Source organism: Gobius niger (genome assembly GCF_951799975.1).
Source record: "Gobius niger genome assembly, chromosome: 1".
NCBI classification, from domain to species: Eukaryota; Metazoa; Chordata; class Actinopteri; order Gobiiformes; family Gobiidae; genus Gobius; species Gobius niger.
The window spans coordinates 33,802,379-33,826,088 of record NC_136852.1 but is presented as its reverse complement, the minus strand read 5'-3'; the positions used below and the strand labels follow the sequence as shown (position 1 = coordinate 33,826,088).

Below are 23,710 nucleotides of genomic sequence, written 5' to 3'. Positions count from 1 at the left end.
CGCACGCGCCGGCCCAAACAATGGCCGAACCCTGAGCCTGAGAGGTGAATGAAGCCACAGTTAGTGCTTTTGGCGCGCTCTGTCCCGGCCTTATCTCCATCAGCGGCTCACGGGTTTGAGTCCTCACGTGGTGCTGGCCGTGTGTGCACGGTGTGTGCGCGCGCACGTGCACGGTGTGTGTGCTCAGAGTGTGTGTGAGCTCTGATGAGCGCTTTTGGCTGAGGTGCACTGGGCGGGGCTCCGACAGTCTTCTCTGTTGTCCGTAGCAACCGAGGGATTGAGCGGGGTTCAGGCGCTTTGTTTGGAGCCCCTCATTTATGCGGCCAGCGTCAGGAACCTGCCATCCCTCCGAGCGTACACGCACTTGTGAGAGTGCGCGACAGACGCAGACGCGTTCACGAGCCTGAGAGAGAAAGAGAAAGAGAGCGAGGGAGAGATGGCTGCTGGGATTTAGCTCGGCGTCTTTTCCTGTCCAACACAACAAGCTTATTATCTGCCAGTCCACACGCAGCGGCGGATTTACGCGCAGGAACAGGTTGGTTTGCTCCAGCATCTCTGCATGTTCATGTTGTGTCTTTGTCCTGGCTGCTCTGGGCTGTGTGGGGCATCAGTCAATGTAGGTTATTTGTCTCTAAATGCTCATTAGGAGGCCATTGATGCGCGGGGACCCAGAGTCTCCGGGTCGAAGCGACTTGTTAGTCCATGTTCTGTGCGGGAGACGGGGGGTCGCGGAGAGCGCGCTGTAGCGTCTGATGGTGTGTGTGTGCACATCACACATCTGACACAGGACGGTTTCAAACACGTCTTGGTGGGTCACATGATCCGGATCAATCCCAGCCGAGGCGCATCAGTCCCGGTGTCTGGGTCCCGGGCTGGAGCCTGTCTGGGTCCGCGCGTCTGCCTCAGCAGCACCGTGTCGGTGATGTCATGTGGCCCAGGGACCTGTCTTTGTTTTCGGTGTGGGACTGTGGTCTCCGGGGCACGCTCCCGTTGTGAATCAGTGCGTGTGACACGTGTGTGGAGCATCTGCTCGTGTGTGTGAGCGTCTCGGTGCGTTCGCCGCGCGGTGCGTTCGCCTCGTTACTGTCTGCCACATAATCCCCAGCGTCGAGTTCGGTGCACATTTTGTCGGGCGCAGCAATAACAATGCCATAAAGAGAGAGAGGGGGCGGGTGTGTGGCGGGAGATGTGCACACGGCGCTAACGGACGGAGAAACGGACCGTTACAGCGCTCCGGTACCGAGCATCGGTCAATATAACATGAACCTGTGTTTTCCGTTTAAAAGGCCAGTTTGGTTTGGCGGGCTCTTTCTTAGCCCATATTGTAGCCCGTATAGGCGCCATATTAGCAGAAGTTACCCCCCTGCCACAAAATGGAGGGGAGACGCTCATAGAAGCGCTCTTCATTAGCAATGCAAATGAGGCCCTTTGAGCGGGGCCCGGCACCTGCCGCGTGTCCTGCCGCGCTGTGGCCTGTCCCGCGGCTCAGCTCCGAGCTTTAACGGGAATGTGGCCGAAAGAAGTTGTTGTGAACAATGGAAGCGTCGAAGTGCTGCCTGGAAGTGGACAGTCAGCGCGGAGAAGGAGAGATCACGTGAGGAGCAGGCTGATGTGGGGCAGACGGAGGAGCAGGGACATGTTGAAAGATTACAGACTTGGCTCGGTGACACTTGGAGCACGTGCCTGTGCCCAGGTACTGCGCACACTGGCGGCACCAAAACAACTGTCAGGTCCTAGAGGAGGAGCAGGGCCGCTCCTGTAGCTGTGAGGAGGCGGGGGCCCCACCAGGCTGCAAAATCATCTCTTCAGTTTCAGGAGCAAAGGTGTTGTGAGCAGTGCACTCACACACGGCCTGGGTCAGAGGTTCGAAACCGGGCTGTAGGTTTGAAAATCCAAACCATGACAAGCTGCGACCCACTTAGCAAAACACATTCTGTTCAACTTAATATAGGAATCATTTACAGTGTGGCCCTGGTTTAATCGCCTGCACTCAGCAAATACAAAAGCATTTATTTCAACACAGATGTTCTTTCATTGATGTAAATGACCTAAAAACAAAAGGGTTTTGTGTATCGAGACCTGACCGGGGGGCGGGACATCACCACCTGAGATGCTGCTTTGCTTTGACAGAGGCAGTTTGTGGAGCGTGTTTATGTTCTGACATCACTGACAGGTCAGCTGCATCACACTTGGAGTGTTCCACAGGGAGGCTTTTCTTTCTTCTCTATAAATAATGCCTCCATGGTCACTCGAGAATTCATAATGAAGACAATCAAATCACATCTACTTCAGAACTAAAACAGAGGCCAGTCCCTTGTTAAACATGCCTGATCTCATCCTTTACAAAGTGTGATTTCTTGATTGTAGAAAGAAAACCTGCAGAGTGAGGACTGCGCTGTAAAGGCTGTACATTATATCACAAAATCACTTAAGTCTTCCATCTGACTGAGATTAACATATTTTTTGCAAACTCAGCCTAAAACAACAACAACAACAAAAAACACAAGGAACTTACAAATGTGCAACAGTTCAGTTTTCGTTCTAATTGGCCAGATTTTGCTTTTTGAATTGAATAGAACAAAGGCTTCTGGGTTCACAGTTTAGTCAAATAACGTACTTCCAATATTAATATATATATATATATATATATATATATATATATATATATATATATATATATATATATATATATATATATATATATATCACAATATAATATGATACAATATTACCACGTATTATATCGTGCTGCTCTAGTTGCAATTAGCCAAATACAAATATCTCTAATACAAGGCTTTCCTCTATTTTTTAGGCTTCTCTCAAATGATTTTACCCCAAAGTTCACACAATCTTGATCAAACATCGTTATAAAATACTAAACTAATTGCCATTGCACCACTTCCTGTGCCACATGCAGCCCTGTTCCATTAGAGGAGTGTGTATTACAGAATGTCTCATGTACTTTCCGCTTCATAATCAAAACAACGCCAGGGAAACATGTACGTAATTCGGAGCATTTGCTTTTTTGCATTATTAGTTTGTAACAGGTCACACTTGTAGCTCTGTTTATGCAGAGTATAATGCACATTAACGTGGAAGTATTCTAAGTATTCCAAATACAATGTTCTGATTGGATCAAGTGAAGATTTTGATTGGCCAATGACTAATACAGTATTTAAAATATTGTCTATAATCCTGTGTATAAAGCTTCTAAACAGTAAAATGTGTCAGTGTTGAACTGTGACAGCAGGGGGCGCTTTATTAGGGGCCTAGGGCTGATTAACTCAAGACTTTCATGTTTAGTAGCTCCTTCAGAGGATTCATTTGAAAGACAAAAATCAGCAGATTCAGAAACATAAACGGTCAGTCTCTATCTCTTACGGTTCCATGATTATAAGCAAACGTCTGCAACATAAAACATATATAATAGGTGCACAAACTTGTAACCGGTTTTCACCACAAAGCAGAGTCACAACAGCTCCTCACAGAGTCACTGCAGCTCCTCACACAGAGTCACAGCAGCTCCTCACACAGAGTCACAGCAGCTCCTCACACAGAGTCACAGCAGCTCCTCACAGAGTCACAGCAGCTCCTCACACAGAGTCACAGCAGCTCCTCACACAGAGTCACAACAGCTCCTCACACAGAGTCACAGCAGCTCCTCACAGAGTCACAGCAGCTCCTCTCACAGAGTCACAGCAGCTCCTCACACAGAGTCACAACAGCTCCTCACACAGAGTCACAGCAGCTCCTCTCACAGAGTCACAACAGCTCCTCACACAGAGTCACAGCAGCTCCTCACACAGAGTCACAACAGCTCCTCACACAGAGTCACAGCAGCTCCTCACACAGAGTCACAACAGCTCCTCACAGAGTCACAGCAGCTCCTCACAGAGTCACAGCAGCTCCTCACACAGAGTCACAGCAGCTCCTCACACAGAGTCACAGCAGCTCCTCACACAGAGTCACAGCAGCTCCTCACACAGAGTCACAGCAGCTCCTCACACAGAGTCACTGCAGCTCCTCACAGAGTCACAGCAGCTCCTCACACAGAGTCACAGCAGCTCCTCACAGAGTCACAACAGCTCCTCACAGAGTCACAGCAGCTCCTCACACAGAGTCACAGCAGCTCCTCACAGAGTCACAGCAGCTCCTCACACAGAGTCACTGCAGCTCCTCACACAGAGTCACAACAGCTCCTCACACAGAGTCACAACAGCTCCTCACAGAGTCACAACAGCTCCTCACAGAGTCACAGCAGCTCCTCACACAGAGTCACAGCAGCTCCTCACAGAGTCACAGCAGCTCCTCACACAGAGTCACTGCAGCTCCTCACACAGAGTCACAACAGCTCCTCACACAGAGTCACAACAGCTCCTCACAGAGTCACAGCAGCTCCTCTCACAGAGTCACTGCAGCTCCTCACACAGTCACAGCAGCTCCTCTCACAGAGTCACTGCAGCTCCTCACACAGAGTCACAACAGCTCCTCTCACAGAGTCACAGCAGCTCCTCACACAGAGTCACAGCAGCTCCTCACACAGAGTCACAGCAGCTCCTCACACAGAGTCACAGCAGCTCCTCACACAGAGTCACAGCAGCTCCTCACACAGAGTCTATCAGAGAGACCCTGGCCCAGAGTCACAGCAGCTCCTCACACAGAGTCTATCAGAGAGACCCTGGCCCAGACCAGGTTGCACAGGCCTAAATAAAAAGTACTGCATTATTTAGACCCATTAGCTTTAGTTTTACATTCTGCTCCGATTCACTCTCTGCTGCACTGTGGGAAAAGCAAGTGCCAGCTATAGGAAGACATGACATGTATGTGCAATTTGAGTGCTGAAATGATCGGTCCAATAAATAACTTTGAAGCGCAGAATTGCAATATTAACTGTCTCGTATATTGCAATAACGATGTAATGACATGTTTTGCTAAACTCTTTCAACACAGTACATTCCACTAAATCAGAACAAAATATTGTTTTTCATTAATTGTTTCAGCAAATTGTACCAAAGCAAAAAAGACATTTTGGGTTGCTACACATTTTGGTTTATTTTAAGTGTTTGCAAAAAATGTGCAAATATGTGAAACTACTAATTACTAATACATAGTATTAGTAACTAGAAATGGCTGCGCCATTGCGATTGACTGCGGAATTGCGGGAAACGAATGCAGAAATTGCATAAACTGTTCAAATTGCATAAATTGCTTAATTTGCATAATCTATTTTGCATAAACTGGTAAAATGCATAAAATGTCATGTTGCATAAACTGTATAAACTGCATAAAGTGGTAAAATGCATGAATGGGTTCATTTGCATAAATTATGTAAATTGCATAAACGCTTTAAAATTCATAAATCCTAAATGGCATAAACTCTTAAGTTGCATAAACGGTTTAAAATGCATAAAGTGGTTAATTTGCATGAATTGTTAATATTGCATACACTTTTATATTCCATACACTGGTCAAACTGTTGAAATGGCCTCAGTGCTTGATTGGCAGAAGCTGCACAAATGGCTGAAAGTCCTGGAGTCTCCCCATTGGCTGGATTCCCCCATACACACCAATGCAAAAATTTCAAACTCTCGTATAAAAAAACTGGAAAACTGCAGAAGGACAATTTTTTCTCAAAACCCACAAGTTGCAGAAGCTGAACATGCACAAAGTGCAGAAATTGCAGAAAATGCAGACAAAAGTGCAGAAAAGCATGGATTTGCAGCAGCCCCATTATAAGTCAATGGGAAAAATCTCCGACATTTTGGCCGATTGCAGAAAAACCGTAAGTTGCAGAAGTCCCAAAAGTAATAGCACCCTTCTCCTCAACATGCGGAACATTTTGATGCATAACTTGCATAAATTGCATAAAGCATGAAGGTGCTGAAAGCTCTAGAAAATCGGGAAAAAGATGGAAGAGGAATAATAATAAAGAACATGAAAACCAATAATTGACTGCGGAAGAATTCCGCAGTCAATCAATTAGTAGTTTTTGGTAGATGCCTAACTAAATCATCAGCACCCCCCCTTTGACATGGGGCACTCTAAAGGTCCAAGCAAGACAAGGAGCCCCTTTAGGCGGCACCAGGGTTTTGATAAGCTCAATTTGAATTGAGGGATTTTTACTCTTCTGGAAGTATAATTTGCTTAATATGATAATTTCCCCATATTTGTATTTCTTACGGACCCCCGGTACACTGCCTCGGCCCTCGGAGTGGTGTGACAGCCCTGGCTGCAGCTCATTGGCTGAAAGGGCCTAAAGACATGCAATATTAATCATATTTGTAACATTCTGGGTTTGCTAAATAACAGAACGTTTTAGTGTTAGGCTGCGTTTGCAATAGTTGTAAATATCAATCAGATGGAAGACCTCAGAGATTTTGCGATATTGACATGGTGTCATGGAACATTGCGATAACAGTCATTTGGCGACATATCGTGCATATCCTCTTGTGCATTTGTGGCCTTTTCTGTCGGTCCAGAGAGTTTGATACCCTGTGTGGCTCCCTCAGAAGTTTGGGATGCCGTAGTGGGGCAGAATGGGGCCTTGTTGCTGGACACTGGTGGCTCTTTCATGTCGGGGCCGCGGAGCCGAGTGGACTCCTCTGGACGGTGCGTGCGCGCCTCTTCCCACAGATAGCAGTCGGCGTGCTTCACAGGGTCAGGAGGGAGAGAGAGGAGCACATGACGGAGCATAAAGAGCGGTCTGTGTGAGGGGAGGGGGGGGCATAATGAAGTGGTCTCTATGGCAGCCACACACAAGGCATGTCTGTGAGCGGCCCCTGGGAACACATAATAGACTCTTAATGATCCACTCCACTATCTATCTATCTATCTATCTATCTATCTATCTATCTATCTATCTATCTATCTATCTATCTATCTATCTATCTATCTATCTATCTATCTATCTATCTATCTATCTATCTATCTATCTATCTATCTATCTATCTATCTATCTATCTATCTACCATGGTTCCACAAACTGAAACTGTTCATTTTTGGCCTGTTTTTTTTTTCTTTTTTAAGTCCTGGACAGGAGTTATTTTACTTTTTAACTTGTTTTACCTGAAATTAGTTCCAGCTCAATTGTTTGTCGTTAATATGGAAACAGCTGCAAGGGAATTATATCCACCTTATTCCGCCCCGTCCACTTTTGCCACTTTTTGCGTTGTCTCGGCACTTCCATTATACAGACACTTCCGGTCGAGCGCGAAGCCCGTTCATTTTAATGGAGAACGAGGGAAAATATTCTCCGCTCAAATCTGATGTTTAGTCGATTGATTTGTGTAAAATGTCCAATGTTCATTTGCACCAACATGTCGACACTGCAGCGTTTCTCTGCGCGGCCGAAAAACGGCTTTGTTTTCGTGTAGTGACTGATTTTATGTGGACTTCTCCAGTCCCATGTTAACACATAGGAGAAAAGGGGCGGGCACAATTCATGGCGGCGCCCACGCGAACGTCCGGAATAAGGTGAATACGTTTGGTAAATATGACTTTTTGAATACGTCACGCCACGACTTCCGTTTCCGGGTACGAGCAGACCGGCAAATATGCGAGAACGAAACATAAAAACAATCATCAATATTTGTGAAACTCAACAGAGAGCTACTGAACATACTTATTTATCAGACTCATTAGCCAAAAATGCTGTACCTACTGCTAAAAAATTTATATTTACTAAAGACACTACTTCCAGGGTTAGCGTAGCTGCACCGTTAGCATTTATCTCCACTGACCCGGATGTAGCGATTTTGGTAAATATGACTTTTATAGCAGTAGGTTCAGCATTTTTGGCTGATGGGCCTGATAAATAAGTCTGTTCAGTAACTCTCTGTTGAGTTTCACAAATATTGATTGTGTTGTTAAAGAGTTTTTTTGTAGTTTCTCGCACATCTGCGAACCCGGAAGTCGAGCTGTGATGACACCACTTAACAAACACTTAGAGCGCGATTTAACTTATACTGTGCACACTATACAGTTTTAATGCACGCCAGTTAGCATTAAAATTCTCACTGACCATGGTATAATATGTAATAACTTGTACCAATGGGTTAGATACACAATGGAATAATATGTATAAGTAGTTTGGAGGAACATGATAAGACATAAGACCTTGACTCTAACCCTAAGGGCCTTATGTTTTATTAGTTATGCATATGGCAGCAGAGGGTGAACTCCTTTGCCCAATGCTTGGGAGATCAGAAGAGCAAAAATAAAACTTCACAAATGGTTAGCCTCCAGAAAAGATGTCTGTGCAAGAAGGAAAGTCTGACAGCAATCAGGATCAGGAAGTGTGAAGAAAACGTCTGGTCTTAAAAGCATAGAAAGTGCGTTGACGCACACTCATGACGAGTGTGGACTGGTGCTTTGCGTGAGGGAGAGATGGGCTCCAAAACATGCGCAAATGAAACAATATATCACTCCAGGTCTGTTTATGATGGGGCTGTAATATCATATGGCAGAAAAAAATCTAAAAATACAAGCTAAAACACAAATGTGTTACTGTCAATAGGTAGACATTCCTAGCCTACAGTTTAAAATTGAGGTAGGGCAGAAGAATTATATTGTGGTATCTATGGTAACAGTCCTAATGCTGCTTTTTGTCTTGGTCTAATTTCTGGGCGAAAGAAAAACTGGCAGAGTCAATGTCTTCTCTGTCAGCACAAATGAACTGAGGTCAAATCATTTTCTGATAATGGGGTCGAAAAGTGGAGTCAATTCACCAGCAAGTAAAAATCAGGGTCAACATTTCTAGATTAATCTCGAAAACTCTCCTATAGAGTTATCTGCCCTCCATCTAAAACTAGGACATCATCGCATTCTTGAACATGAAGCTAAGCTATTAGTGTTATCTATTGAGCCCACAGTGTCTGATACACATTTATAATAATAACCCACCATACAATAGCCTTAGCGTCAAATACTATTATTGTGTGTTAGTTGTGTGATTTAATGGAAACATTACAAGCACAGAGTAGAACTATGTACTGTGTGTTATACAGAAAAGACCTGCTGTGTCTATAAGAGGTAGAAACACGACACCCACCGGACAGTTCCTGATTGAAAACCTTGGGCAAGACACTTCACCCACATTGCCCCCAGTGTCTGCGTGCACTGGTTATGAATGAGAGTATGAATGGGTGAGTGGATCCTTGCTGTAAAGCGCTTTGAGTGCCTAGTGTAGTTGGAAAAGCGCTATATAAGTTGAGACCATTTATATAAGTTGAGACCATCAAAACAGCACAACAGCAAATATGGGATTTTGATGAAAAATACTTATGCTTGATGTTAAGAATATTCTCTGTCAAGTTTTGCTCAGCCTGTATATTTTCGTTTACCCTAAAGGCACTGTGCCCATTTATTCAAGCAGTGACAGTGAGGAAACTAGGAAACTTTAATGGCTCGTTGTGGTCCAAACTTATTTCTTCATAATCAAAATCAAGATTATATTGAATTTACTGAATGTGATTACCAACAGAGAAATGGTATTATTACGGTCTTACACCCGAGGCGTTTCATCAGTCAGGTAATGTACACTTGCAGGGTTTTACGTGCGTCAGACGCGCTTATTGATGTGAGGCTGTAGCTAAATAACAGCAGACTTCTATTTCCTGAAGCCTCTATGAGGAAACCAGCAGTATTTAAGTAGTAAACACAGGAACAAAGCACCAAGTGCCAAAATAAGCCACGAAAATAGTCGTTACTCTTAACTTTCTTTCAGAATAAATATGCATCACTAAATCATTCATTATAACGCGGTGAAAGGGAAAACTGTCGACCGTGACCTGAACTTTGAGCTGTGTTCTTGGTTCATTTACAAACAGCATTTTGCCAGTCTGATAAAATCATGTTCACCACCAACATGATAATAGCAGCTCCTGTTTTTAGCCTAATTTAAACTCTTTCGCCCTCTTTAACCCCTGCTGACAACGGTAATGTTTGGTTTGCAAAGAAATGATTGTTGAATTACTCACACATTTTCCAGGTAAATGATCAGTATAAAGCTATGAATAAGTCTAAAAGAAAGGCTCGGAGACCTTTTTTGGCTAGTGTAGGTGCAGTGTTGACCTGTTGTATGACCTGCCTGAGTGTAAACCCAGCTGATCTCTCTTATGGACTTAACTGGCTTTGTGTAAACACACGGGATATTCAAACTTCATAGCTCCACTGAGGAAAATCCTCACGTGAGCAGGACTGCACTTGGAGCTGTGAAAGTCACCGGGGCCTCCCAGAGCACTCAGAGGTGATGAGTCCTGTCTTTGCGCCCTCTGCTGGAGACAGCTGGGTGTACACATGGACTCTGTGTCAGAGCTCCATGACTTCCCTTGTTTCTGTCAGTGATGCTGTGAACTGATGGATTGTAGATTGTGTCTCTTAGGGAGTTGATTCCAGCTAAATTGGCTGCTCTCCAAGCTCTGGATTAGACCTGAGCTTAATACCTTTACACTAAAAGGCCTGAGCGAGTGTACTGTCCAGGCAATCTGCTGCCAGGGCATCTGCTCTAATCCACAACAACAACAAGAGTGATCTGCAGCTTTCTGCTGTCACCCAGTGTTACCCATACTGTATCCCTCACTGTCACCCCGTGTCACCCCTACTGTATCCCTCACTGTCACCCCGTGTCACCCCTATTGTGTATCCCTCACTGTCACCCCGTGTCACCCATGCTGTATCCCTCACTGTCACCCCGTGTCACCCCTACTGTATCCCTCACTGTCACCCCGTGTCACCCCTATTGTGTATCCCTCACTGTCACCCCGTGTCACCCCTACTGTATCCCTCACTGTCACCCCGTGTCACCCCTACTGTATCCCTCACTGTCACCCCGTGTCACCCCTAATGTATCCCTCACTGTCACCCCGTGTCACCCCTAATGTATCCCTCACTGTCACCCCGTGTCACCCCAATGAATCTCTCACTGTCACCCCGTGTCACCCCTAATGTATCCCTCACTGTCACCCCGTGTCACCCCTACTGTATCCCTCACTGTCACCCCGTGTCACCCCTAATGTATCCCTCACTGTCACCCCGTGTCACCCCTACTGTATCCCTCACTGTCACCCCTATTGCATCCCTCACTGTAACCCCGTGTCACCCCTATTGTATCCCTCACTGTCACCCAGTGTCACCCTGTGTCACCCCTATTGTATCCCTCACTGTCACCCAGTGTCACCCCTACTGTATCCCTCACTGTCACCCCTATTGTATCTCTCACTGTCACCCAGTGTCACCCTGTGTCACCCCAATGAATCTCTCACTGTCACCCAGTGTCACCCCTACTGTATCCCTCACTGTCACCCTGTGTCACCCCTACTGTATCCCTTACTGTCACCCTGTGTCACCCTGTGTCACCCTGTGTCACCCCTACTGTATCCCTCACTGTCACCCAGTGTCACCCCAATGAATCTCTCACTGTCACTCCGTGGCACCCTGTGTCACCCCTACTGTATCTCTTACTGTCACCCTGTGTCACCCAGTGTCACCCACTGTGATCCCTAGTGTATCTACCCCTGTCCCTCTCTCACACCGTATCACCCAGTCACCCTCTCTCAGAGCCACCAGTGCACCCAGTGTCACCCTTTAGCCCCTGTAGCGCAGTGTCGTAGGCTACTGAATGTAGTGTAGTTATGGTGTGAGTGATTATTGAGGCATCGGGCTGTTGTATTAACATCGGGACTCTGGCAGCCGGTCCATCTCCCTGAGCCATTCTTTCACAATGTGAGCCCCATGAATCCTGGCATTGTCATCTTGAAATCAGGGAAGAAGAGATTCATTGGTGGTATAACCTGGTCATTCAGGATGTTCAGATGTGTGCAGTTTACACTCTGAAAGTAAGTGTTATGCAAAATATGAACGAAGGAGCTAAGGAGGAGGATAAGTCTCTTATCCAATGGATCAACCCCCAATTCACCCCCAATGTGGAGAACTGTCCCAACAAGATGTCCGTCCTCATCGTGTTTAAAGCCGAGGTCAGGTCAATGAATGAAATCCATGCGAACGCACAATTCTTCTGTACATTTAGATGGCCAGTCACAGTATTTATGAGAGTTATTGTGGCATCTTCCGTACCCCTACCGGATCTGTAGCCAAATGGTAGGGTGTCAAGCTGGTCTTTTACTGTTACAACAAGGTGAAGTGAGTGACTTGTGGAGTGTGAAGGGAAATTTGTGACAACATATTTCCATTCTCCAACATTTTGCTACAGCCCCTGGAATAAAGGGAGACATTTTTATATCAACACTGATGCTCCTGGTCATGATAATGTTTGCTGTGTGTGTGTGTGTGTGGGGGGGGGGGATTTTTTTTAGTATTTTCTGAATTTTCTGGAAACTTCTAAATTCAGTTGAGAGCTAAACCTTTCTGTTTTGTTGTGCAGGGGCTCCAAGGAGGACGTACGATGCTGAGAACCTTCCCTCCATGCTCCTTTCTGTCACCGTGCTCTCCATGACCTGAGAGTGTCACCGCGGGCAAACCCAACGAAAACAGAACAGACTGAAGCTGAAGAGACTCCTTTCATAAACTTGAACTTTTTATTGGCCACGATGGCAGAGACAGAGGCCAGCACGGCTCCCGGCGTGGACGAGGACAGTAAAACCACGGAGAGCAAACCCGCAGAACCGGAACAGCCGGCTGACAAGAGCGCGGAGCAGCCAGAGGCCAGCGCCGAGGCCAACAGCAAAGACACTGTGAACAAGGAGGAGGTGGTGGCCGACGGTGCGGAGGCTGGAGCGGCGGCTTCAGGAGAGGAGCCGGCCGAGGAGAGCGCACAGGCCGCCGAGACCACCGAAGGAAACGCCGCCACGGAGACAAAGACCTCACTGCTGGACTCCTTCCTCCACAAGAGCGGCCTGGGAAAAGTCATGGCGGGACGGAAGAAGAAAGAGCCCAGTGCGGCCGCGGGAGCAGAGGAGAGCACCGCCGAGGGAGCGGAGAAGGACGAAGAGAAGAGCGGGGCGAAGAGCGGGGAGAAGACCGGCGAAGACAGCGAGGCCCAGGCGGCTGAGGGCCAGGCCGCCGGTGAGAAGGAGCCAGAGGGTTCCGAGAAAGACGAGGACAAGAAGGAGAAGAGCAAAGCCACGGAGGCCAAGTCCGCGGTGAGAGATTTCATCAGGAAACCCGTGGCTCGCATCTTCTCCCACCGCAGCACGGAGAAGAAAGACGGGGAGCAGAAGCACGTGAAGGTCCGCTCCAAGTCCCTGGATCGAATCGAAGACGCCGAGGCTCTCAACACCGCGGATCCCAGCACCGAGGAGGGGGCGGCCGCGGGAGCCGAGGAGGAGGAGCTCAAGGCCTCCACAGCCCAGGCTAAGCACATGAAGCGCTGGCACTCCTTTAAGAAGATGATGGCTCAGAAGACACATAAGAAGAGCAGCGGAGGAGTGGAGGAGGAGGGCGAGGGAGGGGACTCGTCCACGCTGGATTCCAAAGAGTCCGGGCAGAAGGGCTGGAAGCTGAAGCGCTCCTGGACCTTCCAAGGCATAAAGCGGGACTCGTCGGTAGTGGGCATCAGCAGCAAGGCCAAGGGCTCAGACAAAGATGCCGCTGACGGAGACAAAGGAGACGAGGAGGCACAGGAGACGGTGGAGGACGAGGCCAAGGCTGAGGGAGCAGAGGGGCCCACCGCTGAAGGAGGGGAGGAGGAGAAGAGCGGCGCCGCGGCGGGGGTGGGAGCGGTCACACAGCACGCCAACGAAATCTGGACCTCCTTCAAGAAACGGGTCATCCCCAAGTCCAAGCGCACCAACACTGAGTGTGCCCCGGCCGAGGAAGACCCAGCAGGTGAGCGCCTGATGAAGAGTTCATCCATCTCATCATTTTTGTATTGTGACAATTAGAGTGCACGTGATTTTTTCCCAATAGTTAATAGCTCAGTTTAATGGGATCATGTCTGTGGTGTGTCTTGGTGATCGTTTTACATTAGCATTACATTACATTTATGAAGAAAAGTTTGGAGTCAAAAATCATTAGGAAAATCATAGAAAGTGGGAGAAGGCCATGCCCATGCATGGTACAGTATGACCACAGAATGTTCCTCTATGTCATTTCCAGAGCTCGAGTCAAAAATACACTTCAAAGAATATGTCAGATTGGTATGTAATTGTGTCACCAGTAAAACAGCTGGTCTAACCCAGTGGTTCTCAACCTGTGGGGCGGGCCTGAGATTGCAGGGAGTCCCTGAAGCTTTGTCAACAGTAAGCCTTTCACACAGACGATTGGAAAGGGAGCACAGATGCAGGAGACTAAAAGTAACTTCTTATCTTGTGGGGACCCGAGCAGAGGAAGCTTTCATAAAAGGTTGGGAGCCACTGGGAGCCCTTGATATTCACATATACACTTCAAATGTGAATGGTTGTAACCGAAGACTGACTTATCTTCTTCCTGAAGCCTAAAGGAAATAGGGCAGGCTCCGGAGGTTCCTCACTCTAACGGACTCAAACTTTTTTACCCATCTTGAAGTCATTTTTGAAAACAAGCTTATCATCAACACATGTTTGTCTTCATCGTCCTATATCCAGGGTTTCCGCAGGGCATTAAAAAGCATTAAAAGTCATAAATGAATGATGCTGAATAAATAAAATCCATTAAAAAAGCATTAAATCAGATTCAAGGTGGCATTAAATATTAATTAAATGTATATCTTAGAGCATATATTTTTTTCTTCGGGACAGAACCCACAACAAAGACAAGCTACAAGCCAAAAACACTAAAACTCTGGTCTGAAGCTAATTCAGCTGCAGTTCTGACTAAAGTTTTATACAGTCTATTTCTGAAAAGTTCTTTGTGTCCAATTTTGTTTTGAATATCAACATTTTCCCTCATTCTCCTGTTTGATTGAATGTTTACAAATCTTACAAAAATTAAGTATGCTGAGATTTTTTCACTTGGGGCATTAAAAATATAGTACTTAGGCGCTGAAATGGCATCAAACATTTGACTTACTGCCCTAGAAACCCTGTATATTTTCCTTTTGATGTGCCTAACTGCTAGCATGCACGAGCCTCAGTTAGCCCTGTCAGTCTGTGGCTGTAGTGCTGAGTGGCTCTTGTGTTTGTGAAAGTGTCTAACCTGGCTCTGTGGCTGCAGGTGAGGAGGGCAGCTCAGAAGAAGGCAAAGATGGCAAATCTGCAAAGGCAAAACGCTCCCATTTCGGCCGAGCGGTTTCTCTGAAGAACTTCATCCTCCGAAAGGGCAAGTCTACCAGTGTGGACATGGGTGAAGGCGCTAAAGAAGATGGAGAGGAGGCAGAGGCTGCTGCGGAGGCTGCTGCAGAGCCCACTGCAGAGCCTGCAGCAGAGCCCACTGCAGACGGAGAGGCTGCCCCCACAGCCGAGAGCGCCAGCACACAGCCCACTGACACTGAGGCGCCGGCCCCGAGCCAGGCCGACGAGCCCAAGGCCACCTCGGAGGAGAAGAGCGCGGAGGACGCCCCCGTCACCAACGGCGAGAACGGCTGCTCCAACGGCCACGAGGACAACGCCGCGCACAATCACCAGGAGGAGGACAAGAGCAGCCCCCTGAAAAAGACCAAGGTGTCGGACGCAGCCAACGCCAAGATCATAAACACCACCGCGCCCTGCAACAGTGGTGAGTGCCAGCAGATCGGTGACAGCGGGCAGGGGGGGTCAGGGAGCGGTCAGGACAGCCGGGCGGAGGAGGAGGAGGTGGGCAGGAGGAAGGGAGAGATTCGAGACGCTGCCGTGGCCATCGTTCAGAATGTGATGTCAGCTGCAGCGCATCAGTTAGAGCGGGAGCTGTGCACCTCCAACGGCCTGCACAGTCAGGCCGGCCAATAGCCACCCTTCATCTGGGCTCAGGAGGAGCAGAGGTGGGGAGCGGAGCTGACATGTTTACTCAAGTCAATGTAGCATTACTTCCAAATAACTGGAGAAGTAAAAAGCAGTCATCCAGTTAATAATAACAACCCATAAATGTCTGATTAATGGTTTAGTCGTGACGTAAACCATCAAACTAAAGACGAATTACTGTGAAAAGGATGACGTTTCAAAAGAATATTTGCCAAAGAGTAGATAAAACGGGTCACTCAGGGTCACACAGCACAAGAGTTACAGGCATTCTATCTTTAAGAATATGAACAACTCTGAGTAGCATTCTTTATGTACGGCATGATAAACTCGCTTTAAGAAGTACAGGTACTTCACAACGTCAGTGTACTTGAGTAAATGTAAGCGAGTACTACCCACCTCTGGGGAGGGGCCCCGTGGTCCAGAAAAGGCACTGGCTGTAGATGAGTTCAGTGTTTGGGCCTCTCGCTCAGGGATCTGCTGCTCACCTCATGTTGATACTGATCTTAGTGTGGTTCTGTTTTAGACAGATTTCGGTTCTGGCCGACTTTTCTGCCTAGTTTTAGTCTATCACCAGGACTAGGGCTGGGTACTGTTAAACAATTACATTCTGGCATTGAAAAAAGAGTTTAGGCACTACCAGCACCGAAAACAGGCCTCGAAAAAAAGAAAGAAAAAAACATATAACTTTAGATCCAAGTTTTGATGCGGTTGGTCCACGGGCAGCATTAAAGGGAATGACTTGGTTGTTTTCAATCAAATAAATGATTTTTTCCCACAATTTTATCCCCATTTTTTTTTTTTTTGCCCAATGTTCCCAATGGTTTTTTTACACATTGTTTTCTTATTTTATTTTAGTGTAGATAACAGAATAAAGCACTGCTATAGGAAATAATGTAACGGTACTCAGCCCTAACCAGGACCTCAGGGACCTTTGAACAAATGTGCAAAGGACTTCATATTTGAGATTTTCAAATATCCTCGACTGGACCAGACTTGAGCTTGTTCTCGCTCCGCTCAATCCACCCAGTCCAGTCGACAACGCTGAAAACACTCCTGCTAGACAGCAATATTATCTGGAGATTTAGCGAAAGTTTCCACATTTCATTTAGTTTTTATTCCATGGACAAATAGCGGTGCCGCAGCGACAGACAGCAGGGCCCAGTGTGGTCGGAGATGGCACAGACATCAAAGACATGGCGGTTGGTCGGTTGCCACGGTTTGGGGCAGGGGCGTGTCTGCAATCTGATTTACCCCCACACTCCGGGCGCCGCTCAGGCACTGTATCAACGGAAAGTTCAATTGAATTTGACGATAATATATGACGACAGGTTAGCAAAAGTGGGACCAGGACTTTAAAAGTGCACACGTTCACCAAAAAGAGGACATTTAAGTAATGTGCATACTGGATAATACTGCATAATACTGCATACTGTCTGCACATACTGGAAATTCAGAGTGCAGGACTCGTGAAACTTAATGGCGACCATATTTTTTTTTGGTAATATATAGTAACATGTACACATTCACTGGAGAATGTGGAATAAGTAAGTACACCCCCTGAAACTCACTGAACTGCAGCAGTTTTGTAAAGAGGGATGATCTAAGATTCATCCTGATCATTGTGAGCGTCGAATCTGCAACTACAGGAAAGTAGGTCAGCAGCTATTGAATACAAGGGTTCACTTACTTTGAGTCTTTGTAGAAGGTTCATACTGTCTTCTTAGGTTAAGTCCATTACAGTTTTGTTTCTTATAGTAAGACAGAAGGTTTCGATCACTAGTTTTGATCACTTCCTGTGATCCTCCTCAGAAGCGACACCTGGTGGTGGAGGTGCCGTGTCATAGGCGTCGCTTCTGAGGAAGATCACAGGAAGTGATCGAAACTAGTCAAGCAGGTAAACTAAACCTTCTGTCTTACTATAAGAAACAAAACTGTAATAGTTCACTTACTTATTCCATTATTTTTTCTATTGATGATATCACGGCCCTGAGGAAACAAAACAGCCCCACACCATGATGCTCCTGCTCCAGACTTCACAGTGAGGAGAGGGTTTTGATGTTGACGCACATGACGTTGTGTGTTCCTCCCAAACTATTCAACTTTGGGTTAATCAGTCCACTGAATATTTGTCCAGTAGTGCTGTGGAGCATCTAAGAGCTCTTTCACAAACCAAAGTTGAATAGTTTGGGAGGAACACACCACGTCATGTCATGTGTGGAGGACAAATGGAATAGCAACAACATCAAACCCTCTCCTCACTGTGAAGTCTGGAGCAGGAGCATCATGGTCTGGGGCTGCTTTGTTTCCTCAGGGCCTGGACGACGTAATGTCATCACCAGAAAAATTAATTAACAGGTTTATAAAGATATTTTGCAGAAAAACCTGAAACATTCACAACATTGCGGAATAAGTAAGTGAACCCCTGTATTAAACATCTGCTGATCCTTCTTTTGCAGCAGTAACAGCTTCTCTGTAGTTGCAGATCAGACGTTCGCAATGATCAGGATGAATCTTGGACCATTCCTCTTTACAAAACTGCTGCAGTTCAGTGAGATTCAGGGGGTGTACTTACTTATTCCATGTTCTCCAGTGAATGTTTACATGTCGTGACCAATAAAAATATGATTAGTTTAAGCAGACACTGTTTATTCATTCTTATGATTTCAATAAAGATCATATATATATATATATACACACAACTTATATATATATAAAACTTTGATTGATGATCAAAATCAATACATTTCTTTCCCCCTTCCTCTAAAACTGAACTGGGATGCACATTTATTTATCCATTTCATAATTGTTTTGTCAGTTTTGGCCCTCCATACGCCTCGGCAGTGCGGCCATCTTGGAAAGCGGACACTTCACCCACAGTGTCTCAATGTGCCAAATGACCAGGCGCCTCAGTCATGACTAACTGAAGCCGCCGGGGTCACTCAGAATGTGCCATTTCTGCGGCTAGCGCTGACCGCCGTGTCTGCTGACGTCTGTGTCAGAGGGAGCGTCAGGCCGACTGTCGTAGTGATTCAAAGGTCGTCCTCTGTAGATCTGAAGACTCTGTGATTTTGTGATGTTCTTTTTTTTCAAACTCTGAATCTGAAAGCCCTCATTTTTTAATCCCTATTTTCTGTTATATCGTTTACCAGACAAAAAGGCGGAAAACGTGTGAGGCCCACAAAGAGGATTAATACGGCCCTGGGATCCGCTCAGCACCTCCCAGAAGCCCCCACCTCTGCCCCCCGCTCCACCCCTTCCACCCACACCCTCACCCCTGCCCGCCCTCTGGCCCCTCCCACTAACCCCCCTCCCCCCGTCCACTAGGGCTGCACAATATGACACTGCCCAATTTGAAGACACATTCTGGAGCCGAATCTTTGGGGTCAGTCCCGTATCAACCGTCCGATCAAAACAGTGGAGAGAAGTCCTCTAGTCTAAGAGCTCCTCTGCTCAGAGGCACTTTTCACTCAAACCACTCAAGATGACAGAGCAATTAAGGAAAAGAAGCAACAACTCTTTTGTAAAGTGAAAAACCTTTCACTCGTAATTCAAGCTTTTGTTTATCCGTGCCGAATGGGACAGAAAACTCAAAGGGGGGGGTATTATGCCATTTACCGTGGTACAATATAGTCCTCTCATTGAAAAAACAGACCTGGAGCTTTGGATCTTCGCCAAGAGGCTGAGGGGAGTGGGAGGGGCTTAATTTAGCTCACTCGGAGGATCAGGAAGTGATGTTTCAGCGGTTTTAGATTACATTTTGTAACCAGTGTTTCCCAACCAGGGGTACGGGGGCCCATGGAGGTACTTGGAATGCTTTCAGATTTTAAATAATAAGGTGAAGCAAAGTCCAATTTCAAAATCATTTTAAAGGGAAAATTCATTGCAATGATCTTTTTCAGTCAAGTCTTTGAATTTGGGAGAGTTTAAGCTTCATTTTGAAAACAATAATTCAGGATAATCGGAGTTTAGTTAAGCACGTTGTGAAACACTGTCAGAATGCTCGAGGGAGGGGGCACTCACAAGGGGTCCACGAGGCCAAAAAAGGTTGGGATCCACCGCCCAGGGTTTTCAACATTTTCAGGCCACAACTTCCAAAATCACTCAACCAACAACCCTTCTGTAAAATGTAATTAGCTTTACAGTAATACTAATTACAAAAGTATTTCAATCTGGTTCAAAGATATATGGCTTAATTTGACTAAAATATGCTGTTTTCAATCCAAAATATGTCAATTTCAGAATCAGAAATCTAGTAAATGCCATTGTGTCAAACAATGGACCAAAACAGGGCTAAGAATGGAGCCGCACGAGGAAAACTGTGCACGTGTTTGAGTTGGCGTGCCATATATTGTGCATCCCTACGACCCCCCCTACCCCCACACGCTCCTCTGTCCTCTCCCAGCCCCAACTCTCTGTCCTCTCCCCAGGCACAAGGCACCGACCGGGGGCCTCTTCAACACCCCCCCACACCCCCTCTACCCTTCCCGACACACACGACCACAAATAACCACGTGTAACAGTCACAGTGTGAGATGCAATTAACATAGACAAAAAAATATATATCATTTCTGACAAAGCAATAATGAGTTAGACCTTTCTTACGACCCATATTTGTAACAGCCCCCCCCCCCTCACAGACCTCCATTCTGTTTTTTTTGTTTTGTTTATTGTTTTTCTTCTGTACATTTTTATATCATCTTGATGAAGAACGGGAAACATGAAAAAAAAATAAAAAAAATAAAAATCAAGAGATGAACTGGCAGCTTCGCCGACGGCCCGCTCTCTGTGTGAACTGTCCCAGCAGAAACTGTTATAGTTTGGTAGCGCCCCCTGCCCGCCCCCCCCTCCCCCTTACCCCCTCCCTGTCGTGACCCCCCCGCCCCCCCTGCCCTCCATCGGACTGTACATAGGAACCTGCCCAGCGGACTGCACCTGTCTCCACCTGTGTAAACTTTTAGATCATCTGTGCACATGACAAAACACCTCCCTGGAAGAAAAAAAGAAAACAAAAAAAAACTCCACAATCAACTGGGGAAAAAAACACACACACACAAAAAAAAACTTCCAAACTGTTTTTTCTTCTTTGCTTTGTATTCTCTCATTTTTTTTAAAAAGTGTAAAAAAAAAAAGTCACTGTTCTCACACTGATATTCTGTTGTTTGGGTATTAATAATAATGATGTTTTTGTTGCTTCAGGTTTTCATATGTTGGATAGCGAACTGTCGAGATACAAAAAAAAAATGAAATAAAGATTGAGTTCTAACCGCTGAGGCGAGGTGGTGGTGCGTTGCTGTGCGGCGTGGAGGGCTTGAATGGAAGCAGCTTTGTGCTCTCACATCATTGGACCGTCGTGTAATCTGCCCATAAGCTCATCTCTTTACATAACACTGTAATGAGTCTTACACACACGTATTACGCTCAGGCGCACACCGGACCACCACACACCGGACCACACCGGACCACGTCCACACACCGGACCACGTCCGCCGGGCCGGCAGCAGTCCAGCTCAGTAACAAAATAATCACCTTTTTCCTTTTACATTTTTGATTCAAACTTTGAGGCAAGAAACGAAAGGTGAAACCATTGATTTTTCTCTCAGTAGTCAAGGTTGACATTTTTGCTTCATTTTCTCAATTAAAAAAACAAAAAGAAAAGACAAAACGTACCCCTTACGATGTTTATTTACGCCCCGAGATGAAGCTGTAATCCAAACATGGTCGTTGCCTGCCTGGGAGACAACAGCTCCGCTTTAGTGTCTCCTCCAGAGTCTGCCTGGATTATTCAGAACCAACCCCAAAAAACAAGGAGAAATTCTGCTGAATATTCTTCTTAAAAATACTGTAGTTTATTTAAAAAAAACTAAGCAGGATCCAAAATGAAAACATATTTGTACTTCTCAGAACAAAACCATACATTTAAACCAGGGTGTATTTGATATTTAGGTTGGTTTGCTGAAAATATTGGCAATTTAGGCCATAAAAATATGTAAACCATGACAGAAAATGTGCAAAATGTTTGTCTTATATTTATATCAGTAATCAACACTGAAAGTTTCAAATTCATATCTTAAAAATATATAAATATACAAAAATCTCCTATTCACCTGCAGCGTCTCGCCGTAAGTATTATGAGCCTTAAACACAGGCAAGATTAGTTTGAAATATATTTTTACATTTACCTTCAGTATTTCCAGGGGAGGTTTGAGCGAGCCAAGTTGTTGAGGATCTGTACTTGAGTAATTCCATTACTTTTATTCCTCTCCATTTGATGTAATGTAATGTAATCCATTTAGCTCCACGACATTTCTATAAAGGATTAAAATGAGAAACTGGAGGCACGTTTTAAAGAACAGGCCTGACAGAAGTAAACATGGCCACCACTGTAAACAGTCACAGAGCAGTTCCTTCAGACCATGGCTCCATAAGCCAACAGACATGACTTCTGTAAAACCTTAATATAATGTTTGATTAGGTCCACAAACCTGCCACATCCATTTATGACTTCAAATCGTTTCAACTTGCGAGACAGCACAAGTTTTCAGCATCAAAGATGACTTTGAACTTGAAGTATCACCTGTTGTACTGCTGTCATTTGTTGATAACCAATTTATTTACCCTTTGAATCACCCAAGAAACTAAGTCACATTTGAGAAGGCTACAAAAGTCAGCTTTGTGTACAAAAATTGCCCGTCTTCGTCAATAGAGGCCAGTATCACAGGAGTCCCACAAGGCTACGTTCTTGCACCTACATTGTTAATGGCTGTTTCAGTCCAAGAAACTGTTACTCTCTGTTGAATGTGCAGATGACACGGCTATTGTAGGGCTTTTTAACAACAATGGCGGTAATTACTAGGGCTGGGACAGAATATTGTTTTGCAATACATCGTAATACTTCTACTTTTAATACAAATGACTTAAAGATCCAGATTAGGTGCTTATTAGTTTAAACAAAAGAGCCAGACTTTTAAATTGCTTTTGTCATTGGCACTCTTAATAATGTTTTAATAACTATTTATATTTAATTTATACAGTATATCTTGAAAACTCAATTTGCTCTTTCTTATTTAATACATTTGGGGTGAACTGTGACAGATTGTTTTAAATTGAATACTTTGTGTATCATAATGTCGTATGGTGTTGGACCCAGTGCTTAATTTGATCCCCTGTTTGGAGGAACGCATTCCCCCAATTACATTTTTTTCAGGGTAAAGGATCCGTGAAATACATAGAAGGATCCGGCAAAAAATGTATCTGATATAATGGTGTCTAATGAGAGTGTTCCGGCAAATGTTTTGGCCTGTTCCCCCAATCCATCACATCAGACCAAAAGTGTTCCTCAAAATACTAATTTACAAATTAAGCACTGATTGGGCCCTCAGTATGGCCCCAGCCCTAGTAATTACAGGCAGCCATTGTTTTCAGAACAGATGCACCGATGTCTGATTTTAAACACAAAATACAACGATCAGAGAGATCAGCTCATCAGCTTAACTATATCATAAGAACATATGTGAAAGCATCAGTAAACAAATAAAACATGAATCATATTATACAAAATATCTGAAATGCAGAAGTGATTCGATATTTGGGTGAAAAAGACAGGTAGTGTTTCAGTGTGACTGTTGAGCCTGTTTTCTGTGCACTGACGGCGGAGGATCCATGTCCGCACGAACTAGAACAAGTTAGTTCCAATGTAATGGTCCGAGCGACAAGAGCACAGTGAAGCATCAGCAGATCCAGAACATCTCGTCCGGCCGCTGAAGACTCCACGGATGAAGACCCTGAAACATCGACAAGTATCCGGATACTTGGCAAACTGGAGTAACAGCACACGGCTCATCACAAGACGATCCACTGCACAAAGCTGGCCTTATTATATGTGACAAATGAAGCATTATCTG

General features: G+C 45.5%; 1 protein-coding gene across 1 annotated transcript; it reads left to right on the top strand.

Annotated features, from left to right (window-relative positions):
- The first annotated feature begins 267 nt into the window (after positions 1-267).
- LOC306965345 (uncharacterized protein) lies at positions 268-19,093 on the top strand. Its single transcript, XM_079559682.1, has 4 exons — positions 268-535; positions 12,380-13,782; positions 15,088-15,588; positions 18,959-19,093. Exons 2-4 carry the CDS (start codon positions 12,546-12,548, stop codon positions 18,979-18,981), a joined length of 1,761 nt encoding a protein of 586 aa, XP_079415808.1. The 5' UTR covers positions 268-535; positions 12,380-12,545; the 3' UTR covers positions 18,982-19,093.
- The last annotated feature ends 4,617 nt before the right edge of the window (positions 19,094-23,710 follow it).

Excerpts from the sequence above, each read along its gene's own strand:
- LOC306965345 (XM_079559682.1), top strand. The coding sequence starts at position 12,546 with ATGGCAGAGACAGAGGCCAGCACGGCTCCCGGCGTGGACGAGGACAGT. Across the intron at positions 13,783-15,087 it reads GGCCGAGGAAGACCCAGCAG|GTGAGGAGGGCAGCTCAGAA; the intron begins GTGAGCGCCTGA and ends CTGTGGCTGCAG. Across the intron at positions 15,589-18,958 it reads CACCGCGCCCTGCAACAGTG|ACAAAAAGGCGGAAAACGTG; the intron begins GTGAGTGCCAGC and ends ATCGTTTACCAG.